Source organism: Myxocyprinus asiaticus, chromosome 29, assembly GCF_019703515.2.
Source record: "Myxocyprinus asiaticus isolate MX2 ecotype Aquarium Trade chromosome 29, UBuf_Myxa_2, whole genome shotgun sequence".
In the NCBI taxonomy this organism is placed as follows: Eukaryota; Metazoa; Chordata; class Actinopteri; order Cypriniformes; family Catostomidae; genus Myxocyprinus; species Myxocyprinus asiaticus.
In genome coordinates, this window is record NC_059372.1 from 18,011,752 (window position 1) to 18,033,055 (window position 21,304).

At 38.2% G+C, this 21,304-nt stretch overlaps 1 protein-coding gene across 1 annotated transcript in view; it reads right to left on the reverse strand.

Annotated features, from left to right (window-relative positions):
- LOC127420139 (peroxisomal membrane protein PEX14-like) overlaps nucleotides 1–21,304 on the reverse strand; it is a 112,738-nt gene that overhangs the window by 59,584 nt on the left and 31,850 nt on the right. Inside the window, exon 3 of the mRNA XM_051662184.1 lies at nucleotides 5,178–5,262. Within this exon, the coding sequence (XP_051518144.1) occupies nucleotides 5,178–5,262 (85 nt within the window). The remainder of the gene's footprint in view (nucleotides 1–5,177; nucleotides 5,263–21,304) is intronic.

Below are 21,304 nucleotides of genomic sequence, written 5' to 3' on the forward strand. Positions count from 1 at the left end.
TATGCTTAATTAATCTGTATTTGCCAGAAATAGTGAAAATTAAAGGTCACCACCATAACTACTGATCCATCATTTTGGTTACAGTGTTTAAGGCACAGTTGAATATGAACAATGTCAATCAAATTTAAGTTTAAAAAAAATAAAATCCAGGAATGGTGCAGAAAACACTGCAGCAACAACATACGAAGCAGCGTGTTAAAATTGCTTCTGTGAGCTCAGCAGGGCTCTGGGAAAATGGTAAATTTCAGAAGAAATTTAATAAGGAGAAATTGGCTTAAGATTACTCAGCACTTTGCTTCTAGATTAGTCTCCCTCCTACCCTTCAAAATGCACATGTTGCTTTCAGAGTGATACAACATTGTGACATAATTACATTGTTGAAGGTGAGGCTCAGTAGAAATGGCTCGGTGCTGACACAAGACGATTTTCCAGCACATACAAATTTACAGACAGCTCACTATAAAGCCGGGGCTTTTTAGCATTTGAAGGACCAGTCAAAAAGAAAAACCTTTTACTCTTAGACAAAAGGTTGCTGATTGCCATCCACAATTAAAACGCAAGAGTCATTGTGACTCCATTTCAAAATCAGTGCTTACAATGCTCTTTGGAGTTCAATATGAACTCCAAACAGTACTTTTACTTTCTTAATGAATGTTCTTGGTCTTATTTTGAATCGTTCATTGGTTCAAGTTATTGCAAATCATCTTTTAGTCTTTGAATCTTTTATCAAAAAGTAAAATAGAATTCTTCCTCTGAAACTGCTTTTCTTTTTTGCTGATGTCTCAAATAGGACACATTATAGAAGTGAAATAGGTTGTGGACGGGCTTTTGTGTTTACTTTAACGACAGACATTACGAATGGTTAGAAGTACACACAAATAATTCCTAAATCATACTGGATTAATTAAGCCATTTGATTGATAGTCTGATCATCCCATTAGGAACATCCATTGAGAGAATATTGAATAATTGTCTATCCCAATGTTAAGCATATTTTCATAACTATGTGACAAGCGGCAATATCAGAGCAAAGTCATCCTCGGGGTATAAGCAGCTGCGTCCCGCCCTCCAAAATTATATGAGTGAGTGAGAAAAAGAAAGAAATTAATGTAGAAGCGTTGATGATAACTCGTCCGCTATGGTTGTAAACAGCTTTGTGCTCACTGTTCTATCAATAACCTCTTGGTTACAGGGATTGGTAATTAAAAGGCTAGTGACCTGGAAATAGTGTCCTTGCTCAAAGATCTCCAAATGTCTGCATAAAAAATACAACATCAAATTAGAATAGCAATACCATGAGGCACAGTCTTTCAACTATAGATCTATTGATGCTCAAACACACCCTAGGGACACATTGCCTGATAGTCCTGGGTTCACTGTGTTCCCCATTAGAACCTGGTTCTGTCGTTCTGAGAGGTCAAAGTCAATTTAAATATACTGTATATAACACACACATACATGCAGACGCATGCACATGCCTCTGTGAATTCAAATTTATGATATCTGGGCTCCAAAATTCTGAGACCATATTGAAAATCTGGGACTTTTTTCTTCTTCATTTAAACCTTGAAAACTTATAATCAAAGAAATTATATAATGTCAAACAAATAACAAATATTCACAATTCTGCACAATATTCAACAGTATTAAATGAGTACATTTATGACTTAGACCATCTCCTTTGTACAAAAGGTTTTCCTTGCTTCCACTGAAGCACACAAGATGCTCTTTGGGAAATTTTCAAAAAAAGCATGAATAACATTTTTTGCACAAAGTTGTGAAGTCCATGCCAATGTTTCAATTTAACTTATCACTTATATTTTTTGTACTGATAATACATTTTTAATGAAAAATAACTGCTTTAAAAAAATTTATAAAATGCAAAATACTTAATTTTCACTGGTGGCTTCAGACTTTTGACCACACTGTACATTTGACAAACAATAGCTTTAAAAAACGTATAATTCATTTAAAATAATATTAGACCTGTTTTATGAAGCCTAATGAAACTTCTATTCATGTGGATTACTGGGAACCACTGAACACTATTGACTTCAGTAAGCATGGGGGGGTTGACCTATCATGAAACAGTGCCACGCCAGCATATTAATATTTGATGCACAAAACACCCCTTGGAGAAAAGCATTTGAGCCTCTCTAAACATGCTTGTTAAAGAACACAAACACAATGTAGATTACTCATAAATAACTGAGAATAACTGAAACTTAATACAATTTCAGAAGTAAACATTCAAAGTGCCACATTTCATCATAAACATACATATTAAGCCACGTGAGCTAGCTGTGCATTATAAATGAAGCAGAATTGCTCTGAGAAGCACTGACCAAAGAAAATGCTTAAGATGTTGAGAAGTCATAATAAGCCACTGATGTGAACAACAGCAGCAGGCAACTATGGATTTTGTCTCTCGTTACTTATACCAGTCATGGAGCTATTAGGATCGCTTTTCTTTGCCCCCTACCAGCAACAAGAAAGCCCAAATCCACCTGCTTCCACCAAATAAAGGAATTGTTCACCCAAAAACAAACATCATGTCATTAATTACTTACTCTCATGTCATTCTAAAACTGTATGACTTTATTTATTTAGTGGAACACAGAAAGTATTCTGTCAAGCTCAAAAAAAAAAAAAAAAAAAAAAAAAAAAAAGAATACCATAAAAGTATCCTAAATCGGTCCATATGACCAGGGTTGGGAGGGTTACTTTTGAAATGTATTACAAAAGTAATAACATTACAGATTACAGAATACATACTGTAAAATGTAATTTGTAACATATTCCGTTAGATTACTCAAGGTCAGTAACATATTCTAAATACTTTGGATTACTTCTTCAGCACTGGTAGATTTTTTTCACTTGTTTTGACTATAAAAACTCTGCCAGTACAGTAAGACAAAATACACATGTTAAAAATACATTCTCTGAAAAACCTAAATATCTTGTGCAGTGTTGTTTCTAAAACAAGATAAATCAATTTGATCTTGTTTTAAGGATTTGTAGATATTTTTACAGGAAAACAATACAAAAATTATTATCACGAATATGATTTTTGCCCTAATATCAAAAATCTTACTAGAAAAAAGAAATTATGATCCAACTTGAATTTTCTTGATAAAGAAATATGATCGTGCCTGGTAACGTGCATGTAAAATGGCTAGAAATAGCATTTTAGCTTAGTATAAAGCTGACAATTTACACAAGGTTTATTTCTATTTCTTCTGCTCCAAACTTACTTCAAACTTACTTCTCTGTCTGCTCGTATGAATGTAACACATCATAAGAAAGTGTTTCACCGCTGTTCAAATGCACTTTGGATCGCATCATTTATATGTATAAATGTTTTCCATCTGAAAGGACTAAATATTAAATGAAACAAATGACAATAAAATGCAAAGTAATCTCTTCAGTAATCAAAATACTTTTTTTAATTTCAACCAATGATTGAAATTGTAACTGTAGTGGAATACAGTTACTTATATTTTGTATTTTAAATACGTACTCCCATTACATGTATTCTGTTACTCCCAAACCCTGCATATGACTCCAAGTCTTCTGAAGCAATATGAAAGCTGTGTATGAGAAACACACAACATTTTTATTCATTACCACTTTTATGGTGCTTTTTTGTGATTTCTGGAGCTTGACAACCACAGCCTTATTCACTTTCAAACAGTGAATATGTGACTGAGATATTCCTCAAAAATTCCCTTGGTGTTTTAAGGAAGACAAAAAGTCATACAGACATGGGGGTGAGTAAATGTTGACAATTTGCATTTCTGGGTGAATTATTCCTTTTCATAAAAGAACAAATTTCATTTTAAGAAAAAAACACAAGACTATGTTGGATAAGCAGAGCTGTGCTGTAATACCACGCTAAGATTTACAATTATCGATACTCTGCAGGGACAGATGAGTTATCGAGTTATAAAGGACAATGCTGACCTTGCTAAACTCAACTGTAATCAAGATAAGACTAATCTGACCTTTCTGAAAGACTATATTTTATCAAAAAAATTATATGCTTAGCGCTGAAGAGATCGTAATTTTATGTGACTGATTTTAAAGTTTTATGACCTGCTTGCAAAACACTCAAATAAGCCGTAAAGTGAGACAGATTACTTTGTGATTCTCCATTTCCATCACCGCTGCCCCCCAAAGTGATTCACTGAAACATCACAATGTCATTTTCAGTGCTGGATTTTCAACAAAAATAAATAAATACATATCTAGAAAAAAATATCAAAATACAGTGTAAGAAATGATTTCTATCCGGCACACACTCAGGCTGGTGATCTGATCTGAAAGGGGTTTGTGCTACAGGAGAGATATTGGAGGGTTATGCATCAAACACACATATTGATTGATACCTAAACTGCTCTGAATTTAGAGTGAATGCATATGTATGCTCACAACACGTTATTTCTCTGGTCGATAAAACTTTCCGATGCATTCCAGCGCTTTAATATTTATGATAACAGCTAAATTAAGTAAAAGCTTTAAAATGCTGGGAGGTAGCATAATTGACAATTCCATTGAAAGTGCAGGAGGGTTTGTCAATATTAATTTTCTGGATCCCAAAGAAGCGTCCCAACTGATAGGTCATTTATCCGCACAGCTGGGATCAAGCTCTCTGCAGTCTAATCGACCCCTACCTGACCCTCCAGGGTATGCAACAATGGCCTCGACCTTTAACCCTTAAAAGCAAATGACCTCATACCATGAAAATCTTGGACCAAAGTCCACCTCTTCATGCTGTTTTAACCCCAAAACTGAGCTGTCTTTGAAATGATCAATATCATAAACACCATTATGTTTGAATTGTATTAGTCAAGATCATGCAGATGGATAAATCATTGCACTTAAGTAATATTCCGAGTTAAATACAAGTTAAGTTCTATCCATAAAATCTTTTTTGGTAAATAAATAAATAAATAAAATAAACTGTTTGTTTTTACAAACAGAGTTACAAAATCGAGTCAAAATTATTTTATGTGGTATTCAACAGCAGGCCACAGATGCTGTCAATAGAGCTTAACTTACATTTAAACCTGAATATTCCTTCAAGGTTAAAGTCTGAGAATTGAGACACATCCTTTTTTGCCATTTCCTTTTACTTTTTTCCATAGCATGTTCGAGAGCCTACTGATAAAACTAACCTTTTTTCTTCAAGAAAGCTTTTCTGGTTGGTAATGGACTCTGCCGAACTTTCTGGTTTTGTAAAAACCTCACTGCTGTGGCAATCTGTGAAGGGAAAAAATAAATTAGAGTGAAATGAGCTATAGCAACTCATCAGTAAATTACCTTCTTAGCTTTAAGATAAAAAAGCTTCATTGTAAATGAGAGAAAGACCGAACAATTCTTACAAGGCAGCTGAATTATTGTGCATTTCCAACTCTCTTTTGTATATCATCAGCCAACTAAAGGAATGTATAAAAACCTCCCCCCCAATAAGTATATGGAGGCCAGACCACCAAACCACTTTATAGATAAATCTAGGAAATGAGTGAATCAGCAGTTATAGAATTATCCCATCAAGGTTTGATGTACAAATGGGGTATGGAGTTTAATTTGCCATTATCCTCTTTAAGACAAACTCCTAGCCTTAAGTGAGCAGGGACTGAAAATCTATACTTAATGCTGAAGTGCCCATCTGTATCTAATAACGGTAGAATACCTGGCTAAAAACTTCAGTGATTCTTAAAGAGGAAAATGCATTATGATCAAATAACCTAGGCTGCATGTTGTAATGACTGAGTGTTAATGCACTAGAAAATTAAATATCGCCAGAACACGTGTAGTTGGAAGTGCAGCGCTGTTCTCATCGATTCCATCATGTTTCACTTTCGAGATGAACCTTGATCTGCCACTTTAGCTTGCTTGCCTTAGAATTAAAAAAGGGTCTCTTGCTTAAACACCATTATAGCATGAATTTGAAGTGCGGACTCTGAAGTGGTGCTTTTAAAGAACAGATAAACATGAAATAACATCTGGAGATAGGGGGGATAAACGCACACTCAAGGATAAAGCCGAGCTGCCTCGTTATCGCACCTGTGGTCCCTGTGATTCAATTGTAAAAGTCATCCCTCTAATAGGTTGAAAGGTTTTGATTACTGTTCTTTTTCTTTAAGCGGCAAAAAATAAAAAGTGATTGAGCGCGCTGTCTGTGGTAATCCGTTTTAGGTAATGCATTGCATATACTAAAGACCTGTTTCAATCCAAAAGGATTGCATTTTGAAAATAGGCTGAGAAGAATGTGTAATAGTCAGCCGGCCGAGCGCCCGTATATAATTTTGCGGTGACAAATCAAGACAGAGTGAGTTGGGACCCAGTTTTCCTTTCAAAAACGCATTGTATTGATTTCAGCTTAAATTTATGGGGAAGAACTTTGACTTTGTTGGCGGAATAAGTAAGATGAAATGGGGGGGCATTGCCGATTTAGGGAAAAGCATGAGATTATGATTACGATAATTGAAATAACCTAGCAGGCAGGTTTCATTCGTCTTAAAATACAGTGGAGTTCAAAAGTCTTGTGAAAATGCTTCTGTTTTGCATTTTTCTAACTCAATACAGTTTTTTTTATTACAAATTATCAGCATAACAATTTGACTAAAAAGCTAAAGTGAAAACATAACATAAATTTTAAAATTACTTAGAATTTGGGATGTCCTTCTTTTGCTCTAATGACATCAAGTATTCGAGGTGGCACTTACTCCACACATTTGTGCAAAACCTGATGATCCATGTAATTCCAACATGACTTGAGAATGTTTCAATGAGCATCTTGTGTTCTTAATTGAAAGCAAAGAAATCTGATCTTTTGTGCAAAGACGTTAACATGGTCAGTGTCACAAATGCTTATTTGATTATTGATCTACATTCATTTTTCAAAATTCTAATATTTTATTTCCAAGTTTCTTTTTTTAAATGTGGACTCCCCACTATATATGATTGAGTATCTGCTAAAAACACAACCTAAGTCACACCTGGTTTCATTACGCATCAGGGACAACTTCTTCCTGTACCACCAAAGTGCAAAGGTGTTACGCAAGAGGTGTGGAAATGTCTGGATCTCTATTTAGGCTGAAGGCCTATTAAACCCACTCACCTAGAACCTTTACTGTGACAGGTAGATTGCAAAATTTGCATAGTCGTAACCCTGATGAATGTTTCAGAAACACACTAAAATACTCATTTTCATAAATGAGCAAATCTGAATACATTCTGGGAAGTCTTCCGAGCATGAATCATAAGTAAAAAATCTGTATTTGAACAGATGAAGGGTAAGATTATTAGAAAACGTGTGGTTGGTGAATCACACAATAAGTGCCTTTTACGATCCACAAACAATTTTTCAGCCTCTTTTCATTGTTGTGTTGCCCACTCTATAAACATCTCGTAAACTGCACAAACCATCAATTTCCTTATTCACTATACACAAAAATGATGTCAGACCATGGCGCGGTGTACATACAGTAAATCACATTTTACAGGAAAAGAAAATTCGCAATTGAGTCACCGCCAGCTAAAAACCAAGATGAGGGATGTTTAATTTAAGATTATAATGACTAGGGGGTCAAAATCGCGGCTCCTCAGCTTGAAATGCGACTCCTTTTTGTGACTGAGACTAGCTTTTACTTGGATGGAAGGGGCACAGCATTCTTGTAAACAGTTCTCTAGAAGATGGGATCAAAGTGGGATAACAAATGAGGCGCATGTCCATTTATTTTTCAAGAGTGTTACGTCTGTTCTTCAGGGAGAAGAAAAGTGCTTTTCTTTGCAGATGACACGGCTGCTTTATGCAAGTTCCACCCAGACATCTCAATCAATTATAACCACATTGCGCAGATTTTAGGCTTGTCTACTTATTGACGTATAGATCACCCGCGTTGTCGTATAAGGTAGCAGTGCACAATTGTGCTTTTCGGGGGAGAGCATTATCTCTGCGTGTCAGTACAAGGCACATTGGGTTTGGCAAGCAAAATATTAACTCAAATTAAAAAGGTGGGCACATGTTTCTTTCCTGAATATCTGTAAATACTCTTTGTTAATCAACCATTATTTTCTAGTGTTTCTTGTAAGGCTAAAATTGCTAATGCATGGAAAGTGCTCCCTGTTCTAACCAATAATCTTTACAAATGAGATGAATGATCTAGTGTCAGGTGCTACCTAAAAAGTGGTGAAAACTCAATCATAGGGGCCGAGCAACATTAAGGGCCATGTCTGGAGACATGCCTGCTGTTGAACATGATGACTGGACAAGGTTTTACAAATCGCACACGTCGGTTATTGAGTTTGGATCGGACCGAGTTTTAACAGAGCACTTTTCTCTCACACTCACCTTAAATTTGGAGGAGGTGGTCGTTGCCCTTAAAATGAGGATATTGATCGGATATGGAGAGCCGAGGCCTTGACTTTCCTTATGTGGATATAATGGGGGAAGGAAACATAAATGTCCTATTACGGAAGCCAAAATTTCAGGGCCAAGCTCTTAAGATGCTTTGTTCATTTCAGTCTTCTGTAAATTGGATTAAAGTTCAATATTAAGTCTAAATAGAATCACCATGTTGCACGCATGTTGCAGATTAGATTTTTCCCCCCTACATTTATAGAATTTGAAATGGAACAGATTGGATAAACACTACCATTCAAATGTTTGGACACACCTACTCATTCTTTATTATTACTATTTTCCACATTTTAGAATAACAGTTAAGTCATCAAAACTATTAAATTAGACCAATGGAAGTATGAGAATTATGAAGTGACCAAAATTGTATATTTTATATTCTTCAGAATAGTCATCCTTTGCCTATATTAGAACTAACTTCATAACGTATCCACCTGGGATGCATTTTAAACAGTATTGAATTAGTTCCATGATGGGCATTGGGCTGCTATTCCTTCACTATATGGCAACTCCACATCAGTAACCATTTTTAAATGTAAATTAACATTTTGTAAAGAAATTCATACATAGGCACAATTTATATTAACAGTACATATATACAGTTTGGAATAATGTACAGACTTTGCTGTTTCGGAAGGAAATTTGTGCTTTAATTCACCAAAGTGGCATTCAACTGATCACAAAGTATAGTCAGAACATTACTGATGTAAAAAAAGAGCACCATCACTATTTGAAAAAATGTATTGTTGATCAAATCTATACAGGCCCCATTTCAAGCAGCCATCACTCCAACACTTTATCCTTTGTGATTAACACTTTTTATTGACAAAGAGAAGCAAAACAGATATTCACAGAATCGACATTTAACCCCCACAACTACCCCTCCCCCTCCCCAACCCCACCTTGACCCTCAACAAACATCCCTGTGGTCACATGAGTATACAAAAAAAAAAAAAAAAAAAAAATACTCAGCAAAAAAAGAAACATATCTTTTTCAGGACTCTGTATTTTAAAGATCATTTTGTAAAAATCCAAATAACTTTACAGATCTTTATTGTAAAGGGTTTAAACAATGTTTTCCATGCTTGTTCAATGAACCATAAAAAATTAATGAACATGCACCTGTGGAACGGTCGTTAAGACTCTAACAGCTTACAGACGGTAGGCAATTAAGGTCACAGTTATAAAAACTTAGGACACTTAAGAGACCTTTCTACTGTCTCTGAAAAACACCAAAAGAAAGATGCCCAGGGTCCCTGCTCATCTGCATGAACGTGCCTTAGGCATGCTGCATGGAGGCATGAGGACTGCAGATGTGGCAAGGGCAATAAATTGCAATGTCCGTAATGTGAGACGCCTAAGACAGTGCTACAGGGAGACAGGGAGGACAGCTGATCGTCCTCGCAGTGGCAGACCATGTGTAACAACACCTGCACAGGATCGGTACATCTGAATATCACACCTGCGGGACAGGTACAGGATGGCAACAATAACTGCCTGAGTTACACCAGGAACGCACAATCCCTCCATCAGTGCTCATACTGTCCGCAATAGGCTGAGAGAGGCTGGACTGAGGGCTTGTAGGCCTGTTGTAAGGCAGGTCCTTACCAGACATCACCGGCAACAACATTGCCTATGGGCACAAACCCACCTTCGCTGGACCAGACAGGACTGGCAAAAAGTGCTCTTCACTGAGGAGTCGTGGATTTGTCTCACCAGGGGCGATGGTCGGACTCGTGTTTATCGTCAAAGGAATGAGCATTACACCAAGGCCTGTACTCTGGAGCGGGATTGATTTGGAGGTGGAGGGTCCTTCGTGGTCTGGGGCAGTGTGTCACAGCATCATTGGACTGAGCTTGTTGTCACTGCAGGCAATCTCAACGCTGTGCATTACAGGTAAGACATCCTCCTCCCTCATGTGGTACTCTTCCTGCAGGCTCATCCTGACATCACCTTCCAACATGACAATGCCACCAGCCATACTGCTCATTCTGTGCATGATTTCCTGCAAGACAGGAATGTTAGTGTTCTGCCATGGCCAGCGAAGAGCCCAGATCTCAATCCCACTGAGCATGTCTGGGACCTGTTGGATCGGAGGGTGAGGGCTAGAGCCATTCCCCCCAGAAATGTCTGGGAACTTGCAAGTGCCTTGGTGGAAGAGTGGGATAACATCTCACAGCAAGAACTGGCAAATCTGGTGCAGTCCATGAGGAGGAGATACACTGCAGTACTTAATGCAGCTGGTGGCCACACCAGATACTGACTGTTACTTTTGACACCCCCCTTTTGTTCAGGGACACATTATTCCATTTCTGTTCATCACATTTCTGTGAAACTTGTTCAGTTTATATCTTAGTTGTTGAATCTTTTTATTTTCATATATTTACACAAGTTAAGTTTGCTGAAAATAAAAGCAGTTCAAAGTTTCTTTTTTTACTGAGTATATATATATATATATAATAATCACACACATTTAAAACTATACTTCTCTCTCCACTGCCCCTCCCCGAAAGCCCTCCAAGAAGGCCAAATAGCTGCCCCATTTCCTATCAAATATATCTAAGTTTCCCAGCCTTCTATATGACATTTTCTCGAATGCCACCACCCTCCCCATCTATGTGCACCACTCTTGAAATGAGGGCACTCAGCCGAATTCCACCCCCTTAGAACAATCTGTCTGCCGATCATAACACTGGCTAGGACCCAATGTTTTATGTGTTTATCCCCTATATTTATGACCGCCCCATTGCCTAAAATACAGATTCTGGGGCAAAATGAAATTTGAGTGCCCAATACAAAACACAAAACTCTGAACCCTCAACCAAAATTCTTGGATCTTAACACACCACCAAAAAACATGAGTTGTGTCCCCATCTTCTGATTGACATTGCCAGCAGGTGGGTGTGTCTTTCATACCAAGCCTATACAATCTAGAGGGGGGTCCAAAAGAATCAATATACACTCCCTTCTCCAATTCTAAGTTTAAATCTTTCTCCCATAATCTCTTGAGAGAAGTTGAAGCTCCGTCCCTCAGGCTCTAAATTAGCAGGGAGTAATACACTGATGCCTCATGACCTTTTCCAAAAGCAGTAATCACCACTCCCAGAGTATCTGCCGCTTTAGGGGGGTAGATGCTACTCCCAAAAATAGTACAGAGCAGGTGGCGCAGCTGTAAATACCTAAAGAACTGAGATCTGGGAATCCCAAAATGTCGAACCATATTTTCAAAGGATCTCAACACTCCACTCTCATATAGGTCACCGAGCATATTAACCTCCCTCTCAATCCACTCTGTCCAGCAGAAAGGGGACTTATTAATACATAATTTTGGGTTCAGCCATATGCACGAGGCTACATTTAAATAAATGTCCGAATTAAACACTCTGGACACCATGCCGAACGCAAATGCAAGATAACGGGGTGTAACTTAACTTCTCAGATTAGTTTGATAGAAAGGCTTTGCAATGGCGAAATAGGGGCAAGAACTTCCTGTTCAATACAAAACCAGGGAGGGACTCTCTCAGGTGGAAGCGACCAATGAGCCAAATGTCTGAGACCAAAATGCCTTTTCGGCATCAAGTGAGATGGCAGCAACCAGAGTCTGATCATTTGCCACTGACCACATGATATTAATGAAACGCCTAATGTTATCAGAAGAGCTACGGCCCCGAATAAACCCCACCTGATCTATATGTATAAGATATGTCACAACCTTACTTAATCGGTTAGCCAAAATTTTTGACAATATTTTAATGTCTAGCTGGATCAGGGAAATTGAACAGTAAGTCTTACACTCGCTTGGATCTTTGTCATTTTTAAGAATCAGACTGATCCGGGCTTGTGTCATGGTTGGCGGAAGCTTTCCATTCTTTAATGATTCCATATAAACTTCTAGCAAAAGTGGAGCCAGTTCTTTAGCATAAGATCTAAACAATTCAGCAGCAAAGCCATCTGGCCCCGGAGCCTTGCCTGTAGGCAAGGCCTTAATTACCTCGCCAAGCTCCTCCAAGTTATCTCAGAATCAAGAGAATTTTTTTGCTCAGACGTCAGTTTAGGAAGTTATAAAGGTTCCACAAAGTTTCTAATATCTTCTTCAGTAGATGAAGATGCGGAACTATAGAGAACAAGATAGAATTCTTTAAAAGAATTATTAATATGGCCGAGGTAAATATTTCACCACCAGCAGATTTCACTGAGGGAATGGTAGAAAAAGACACTCTCTGTGTTATATATAGAGCCAGAAGCTTCTCTGCTTTGTCCCCTGACTCAAAGTATGACTGCCTTGCCCTGAATAGCCAAAACTCCACCTTCCGCAACAAAATAGTATTATATCTGTATTTCATTCGGGTCAATTCTCTGAAACCATTAGACGACATTTGGTGCTTCAGCTCTGCCTCGGCACTTTTAATATCCCCTTCCACTTTCACGAGTTCTTGTGCTTTAGATTGTTTGGTTAATGAGGCATACTGTATGATCCGGCCCATAAGAACTGCCTTAAGTGTCTCCCAAGCCACGCCCACAGAAGATACTGAGGACCAGTTGGTCTCCATATAGATACTGATTTCAGTCTTTAACATTTGTTGGAATTCAGGATTTTGCAAAAGGGATACATTAAAATGTCAACTATATGATTTCTTTTTCTCTGTATGTGGCAACACCTCTAAACACACAAGGGCATGATCTGAGACTAAAATGTTTCCAATTGAGTATCCAACAGCAGATGAAATGAAAAATTATCTATTCTAGAGTAAATCTTATGGACTGATGAAAAAAAATTATAGTCCCTACCAGATGGGTTCAAAAGTCTCCAAATATCTGTAAGACCAAGATTTTTACACATCCTGTGAAGCGTCAATTTTGCTCTAGGGGGCTTGCACATTTTTGCTTCATTATGATCAAGGACTCACTATGGATCAAGTCCATCAAAAGATTAAAGTCTCCTCCCAATATTATATCATGAGGGGTGCCAGCGGCTTGCAACATCCCTTCAAGATCTATAAAAAAAAGCCCTGATCATCCACGTTAGGTACATAAATATTAGCCAAAATAAGACTTTGCCCCTGAATTTCAGCTAAAACTATAATGACTCTTCCTAATTTACCTTTACTCTGTTTGAGACATTTGAATTGTAGATGTTTACTTATCAGTATAATGATTTCCCTACTCTTACTCGGGCCAGCACTATAAAAAAAAAAAATGCCCACCCCATATCTTTCCAAATGTTTCCGCTTCCTGCGGAGAAAGGTGCGTTTCTTGAAGAAACACTATATCATATTTTTTACACTTAAGAATAGAAATAACCTTCCTTCTTTTAATGGGGTGCCCCAACCCATTCACATTCCACGTGGAGAGAGACAATCAATTCATATTAACATCTGACATTTTGACATATAAGAAAAAATAGATTGTGTGACAAAAACAAGATTATAAAGACCACATTCCAACGTTGGTGTGACCATTAAAAACCAAACATCCCCCAGAACAAAACAAACAGAAAAAATTAAAACGTGCGCATTAACCCCACGCATGACTGCGCCAACTGGCGTCCATCCCTCCAAGCTCAAACAGTCAAAATATAATCTATAAAACAAACTCCAGCCAATAGGCAGAACAAACTCAAAGAATGTTTAGATTCATCCACAAAACTGTCCCGAAGGTGTGTCACTCTGCAAAATAAACTCCAGCCGCTAGGCGAAACCAGCACCAAAAAAATTGCTCAGTTTCCTCAAACAGTCAAGTGAATGATCAGTGAGCCGGTCTACTCAGCTGCAACGTATCACAAAATGAATTACTCCATTGACTTAATGAAGGACATTGCTTGCTGTGGGCATGTGAATGTTTTATAGCCCTCCTTAGCATCTATTCTCAGTTTGGCCGGGAATATCAGTGCTAAAGCGACCTTCCGTTGATGTAAAAGTTTCTTGCATTCCTTAAATCGATCACGTTTCTCTCGTCGAATTCGCAAAGTCTGGAAATAAGAAAATGCTGTGGTTTTTCCAAGAAAGCCTTCCTTTAATCTTCGCCTCACGTAACACAAGATCTTTATAGGATGATCTCAGAAATTTGGCCAGAATTGATCGGGGCCTGTCTCCCTCTGAGTATCTCCGTGCTGGAACCCTGTGAGCTCGCTCTATTTCCAGCTTATGGCCTGTTATTTCAAGCAGATTCGGAAGGAGCCTGTTCAGGAATTTCACCATATCCCGACCCTCTTCGGCCTCAGGAATTCCGACAATACGGACATTTTTCCACCGGCTACAGTTCTCCATGTCCTCCAAATTCTCCCAAACACGCTCCAAATCCACCTTGGTTGCTAGCGGATTAGCAGATAATTCCCTCTCAGATGACTCAGATAATCGATCCATTTCTCGACATCCCCCACTCTTGTAACCATCTCAGAGAACTTCACCTCCATGACAGTGATCTATCGACGTATCACAGCAAGATCCTCCAAGTCAGCAACGACCTTCGTCAGCATTGCCGACATGCCCAGCAACTCTCGCCGCTTTTCCCGCATCTCTCCGACCAAATCGACTCCCTGGCTCGCAGCCCTCTCGGGGGTATCAGCTTGAGCTAGTAAGTGTCTTTTAATGTCTCCAGAGCCTGAAGATTTTGAATTCTTTGACATATTGTCCTCCTAGAACAGTTATGAAACAGAGTGTATCGAATCTCAGCGGTTTATATAATTAAAAGTGTTAAAACGAGCAAAGTGTGTTCGTCGTTCACATGTCCGATCCTCACATGTGACCTGCCTCAACACCTTATCCTTGAGTAATCATGCTGAATTGCTAATTTGGAACTAGAAAATCGTTTGCCATTATATCAAACACAGCTGAAAGCTATTTGGTTCGTTAAATGGAGCTTAACATTGTCTTTGTGTTTGTTTTTGAGTTGCCACAGTATGCAATAGACTGGCATGTCTTAATGTCAATATTAGGTCAAAATGGCAAAAAAAGAAACAGCTTTCTCTAGAAACTCATTACTCAATATTTTTTTTGAGGAATGAAGGCTATACAATACTTGAAATTGCCAAAAAACTGAAGATTTCATATAAAGGTGTAAACTACAGTCTTCAAAGACAAAGGACAACTGGCTCTAACAAGGGCATAAAGAGATGTGGAAGGCCCAGATGTACAACTAAGCAAGAGGATAAGTACATCAGAGTCTCTAGTTTCAGAAATAGACGCCTCACATGTCCTCAACTGACAGCTTCATTGAATTCTACCTGCTCAACACCAGTTTCATGTACAACAGTAAAGAGAAGACTCAGGGGTGCAGGCCTTATGGGAAGAATTGCAAAGAAAAAGCCACTTTTGAAACAGAAAAACAAAAAGAAAAGGTTAGAGTGGGCAAAGAATCAAAGACATTGGACAGCAGATAATTGGAAAAGAGTGTTATGGATCTTAACCCCATTGAGCTTTTGTGGGATCAGCTAGACTGTAAGGTGCGTGAGAAGTGCCTGACAAGACAGCGACATCTATGGCAAGTGCTACAGGAAGTGTGGGGTGAGTATCTGGACAAACTGACAGCAAGAATGCCAAGGATCTGCAAAGCTGTCATTGCTGTACGTGGGGGATTTTTTGATGAGAACTCTTTGAAGTAGTAATTTTTCATGTTATTGATGTCCTGACTATACATTGTGTTCAGTTGAATGCCACTTTGATGAATACCAATTTCTTTCCATAAGGGCAAAATCTGTAAATTTTTCCAAACTTTTGTCCACCAGTGTGTGTATATATACACTATATTGCCAAAAGTATTTGCTCATCCGCCTTTAGACACATATGAACTTAAGTGACATCCCATTCTTAATCCATAGGGTTTAATATGACGTCGGCCCACCCTTTGCAGCTATAACAGCTTCAACTCTTCTGGGAAGGCTTTCCACAAGGTTTAGGAGTGTGTTTATGGGAATTTTTGACAATTCTTCCAGAAGCGCATTTGTGAGGTCAGACACTGATGTTGGACGAGAAGGCCTGGCTCGCAGTCTTCGCTCTAATTCATCCCAAAGGTGCTCTGTCGGGTTGAGGTCAGGACTCTGTGCAGGCCAGTCAAGTTCTTCCACACCAAACTCGCTCATCCATGTCTTTATGGACCTTGCTTTGTGCACTGGTGAGCAGTCATGTTGGAACAGGAAGGGGCCATCCCCAAACTGTTCCCACAAAGTTGGGAGCATGGAATTGTCCAAAATCTCTTGGTATGCTGAAGCATTCAGAGTTCCTTTCACTGGAACTAAGGGGCCAAGCTCAGCTCCTGAAAAACAACCACACACCATAATCCCCCCTCCACCAAACTTCACAGTTGGCACAATGCAGTCAGACAAGTACCGTTCTCCTGGCAACCGCCAAACCCAGACTCGTCCATCAGATTGCCAGATGGAGAAGCGTGATTCGTCACTCCAGAGAACACGTCTCCACTGCTCTAGAGTCCAGTGGCGGCGTGCTTTACACCACTGCATCCGACGCTTTGCATTGCACTTGGTGATGTATGGCTTGGATGCAGCTGCTCGGCCATGGAAACCCATTCCATGAAGCTCTCTACGCACTGTTCTTGAGCTAATCTGAAGGCCACATGAACTTTGGAGGTCTGTAGCAATTGACTCTGCAGAAAGTTGGCGACCTCTGCGCACTATGCGCCTCAGCATCCGCTGACCCCGCTCTGTCATTTTACGTGGCCTACCACTTCGTGGCTGAGTTGCTGTCATTCCCAATCGCTTCCACTTTGTTATAATACCACTGACAGTTGACTGTGGAATATTTAGTAGCGAGGAAATTTCATGACTGGACTTGTTGCACAGGTGGCATCCTATCACAGTACCACGCTGGAATTCACTGAGCTCCTGAGAGCAGCCTATTCTTGTTTGTAGAAGCAGTCTGCATGCCTAGGTGCTTCATTTTATACACCTGTGGCAATGGAAGTGATTGGAACACTTGAATTCAATTATTTGGATGGGTGAGCGAATACTTTTGGCAATATAGTGTATATACAGAATATTTTACAAAAATAATTTCAAGCATTTAAGCATAAGCCTTTGTATCAAAAGCTTTTTAAGATCTTGAACATTATACATTAAGACAAGTATGTCCAAACATTTGACTGGTAGCATATTGTAAAGAGATAAATGGTAAGTTTTGCTTAAAAAAGTAATTTAACCATAACATATGAGAAGGAAGATTTCCTTTATAGTTTTGAGAACAGGTCAAACGGGGAAACATACAGTACATTTGATGCTCAAGGCAAAGCACATTTAAAAAGGAACTATTAAACTGGACAAGATTTAATCAAAGGAGAAACAAAATATGTCATGAAACCAGCCAAGACTATATCCGTGTGCTTAAAACAGGTCATGCATGTTTAGAGGAATTAAAATAAAACATTTTAAGACTTTTTAATGCAGATTTTAAAAATAATTTTAAGACCAATTTTGTAACAAAAGAAAGAATCATATTTAGTCATAAAATAGATTATTAGTTTATTAGGGCTGGGCGATATCAGTATAAAATGTATATACATAGTACTGTGCAAAGGTTTTAGGCACTTAAAATGTTTCACAAAAACATTTGTCTTAAGATGGTTATTTATATCTTCAGCTTTAATGTCAATAGGAAATATCAATTTTAGACTCCCAAATATTCCTTTCGCAAATAGAATAAAATAGAAGAACAGAGAGCCCTGCAACAGATGGCATGGCCCATACAGAGCCCCCCACTGAACATAGAGTCAGTCTGGGATTACATGAAGAGACAGAAGCAATTGAGACAGCCGAAACAGATAGAAGAACTGTGACTTTTCAAAGCAGAGTTTTGTGATAAACCTTGTGCGCTCTTTGGATTAGTTTTAAACTTTGAGGAGGGCCATCTGAAACTGTGTGGTAGTTCACCCAAAAATGAAAATCTGTAAACATTTACTCATCCTCAGGTTGTTCCAAAACCATCCTTCTTCAATGAAAATTTAAAAAAAATAAAAAATAAAAATAGTCAGGCAGAATGTTACCCTCAGTCACCATTCACTTTCATTGTATGGAAAAAAGATACATTGAATGGTGACTGAGGCTAAAATTCTGCGTTTCATAGTGAAAAATATGTCATACAAGTTTGGAATGACATGAGGGTGTGTTAATGATGACAGCATTTCATTCAAGCTGCAGGACTGTTGACAGTAATGACCGCTCTGTTAGAGAGGACAAGAGCTTGCAGCAGAAGGTGGGGCCATCAGTTGGCACTTAAAAGGAAAGGGTAAAGGAAGCTAAAAGGAAATCATTAGCAGGTCTGGGGATCCAGTCTCAGTGTGAATCAATTCATTTCAAATTGCCCTGTACATTTGTGAAGAAGCACCCCTGATATAATAAAGGCCTAATAGACACTGATCCAATTGTGTTAGGTCGGTCTCAGATTCCTACAAAACAATGGTTTCAGGAGAAGAGAGGGAGAAAGAGATTGTAGCCGACTTTCTATATTAATTAACCTCTCTCGTGAATGATTCCATGACATAGATGGATATCTAAGAGGCTTTAAGCTCTCAGAGTCTCTGAAATTGGAATGAGGTTTATATGCAGCCCGATTCCTTTTACCTCCTGATGGGTTGATGCACAAAATGGTGTTTTTAATCTTTCATAATTAGATCTTAAAAATACTCTTCTAATTATGACAACTTCAGCATTAAATGACCTTTATCGAGGAGGCCCTACTGAGAACAGCAGAAAGAAGCGTATGCAAGCTGAATGTGTGTGCGTGTATGGGTAAATGTACTTAGCTATTACTGCAGTGCAAGGGAAAAACCCAGTATTTTGTCAAAATTTAGTTAAGACCTAAATTGGGTCTCTCAGACTATTATCCTTTGACAGAAGTTTGACTAAACTATGCTGAAATTCAGAGAAAATGGAATTTAAAAATTGCGGAAACTACACAATCCACACAAATAATTTTGCTCAGTTTCAGTGTTGGTGTGGTCAATGTGTTTTGCTTTGACCTCCCTTTGGAGACATTTAGGGACATCCTCAAATGGAACATTTTATTTCATTTGTATTAATAAAGCAAATACTTTTTTTGTTGTTTTAATTTGAAATATCCTAAATGTTTTCTTTTAGATGTAGGGTTAGGTTAATTCTACAGTAATCATAATTAGCTTTATATAAAAACAATAAAAGCCTATATGTCCCCATGTATTTAGACTGCCAAGTAAACGTATGAGTGGGAGAGAGGGTTCATCTAAACAGCTGTATAAAATCAATTCTTACTGATCAACCCACATACCCACATGGCACATACTGTACATCAATAAACCTTTACCATCCTTCATATTACACTGTTTTAACCCATTATTGCTTTCTTTCATAGTAATGGGTGAAAAAACTCCATCTTTTATAGCAGCTCTTAAAGTTCTGCCTCCTTGTTATCTGAAAAATCCCAGCAGTCACTCTAGTACGGCCTGTTTACGACGCTGAACTATTGAGAAAAAGTGCATAAAAGGAGAATATATCAGTCAGTTATGCCCATACTATACTGATCTTCCTTATGAAACCAAATCCACTTTCAAAAGGTCACATTCGTGATAAATAGATATATGCAAAAAGAGCCATTACTGATGACAAAGTAGAGCGACACACATTTCCCATGTGCTGCGAGTGGATCAAGCAGAGAGACTCGGGCAGATTACAGTGCTGATATTCAAATCACAGTGACAGCAGTTTTTTTTATAAATGTTCTGAACTTTGATGACTAAAGGTCAAAATGAATTGTACCATCAAAAAAAAAAAAAAAAAAAAAAAAAAAAAAAAAGAGAGAGAGAAACATTAAATAAAATTAAGAGTAGACTGTTTCATTGTTATTTGCTCTACAAAGACTCAAAAATATATAAGCAAACGTCCAGCATATGATTTGTGATACGCATTAACTAATGCTAACGTATAGAACCTTTTTGTAAAGTGTTACCATTTTCACATAACCAGTGTTTAAAAACTTGCCAAATGAAAAAAGACTAACATATATTCACACACACAGACACACACACACACACATGGATTAAAAATGTGCAAGAGAAAAGGGCACATGTGCAACCTGGTCACAAGTCTATGTTGACACTGACACGCATACGTATGAACACACACAGACACGCATGCGCTCAACAAACACACATGCCAGCAACTTGCCTCACTCAGCCCAGGCTAATCTGTAACACTAGCCTAACTAGTACTCAATACTTTCGATTACAGACCTGAAATATTTCCTCTTAACATGTAAATCAATAGAACACGGTAAAGCACAGCATTTGCTGGAAACATTTCTGTTAATGTGCGGCAAATTTATCTTAATCATTATTATTAACTGTTGGGAGATATGTCCAGCTTTCACATGTGATCATTTGTTTTCTCTAATGAGAGAGCTGAGGATTCGTAGTGCCGGAATTACACATCAGACACATTTAGCCGGCTTTCTGAGGTGTTTGTTGCATGACTCATACTTGTTCACATGGCTATTCAAAATAAATAAATGAATACATAAAAACACTAAAATTAATGGCATCTGTGCCCAATGATCTGTCTAAAGAGCTGACAATAACTTTCACCCATATAGGTATAGTTCACCCAAACAATAAAAATGCTGTCATCGTTTACTCACCCTCATGTTGTTCTAAACCCATATGACTCACTCTCTCTCTCTTCTGTGTAACACAAACATAGATGCTAGGTGGAATGATAGCTTCAGTCACCATTCACTTGCGCTGCATTATTTTATTTTTTTGCAATAAATCTGAATAGTAACTGAGGCTAACATTATGCCTAAAATCTCCTTTCGTGTTCCACTGAAGAAAGTTACACAAGTTTGGAACAAGTTGAGGGTGAGTAAATGACAGAATTTTCATATTATCCCTTACTGTATA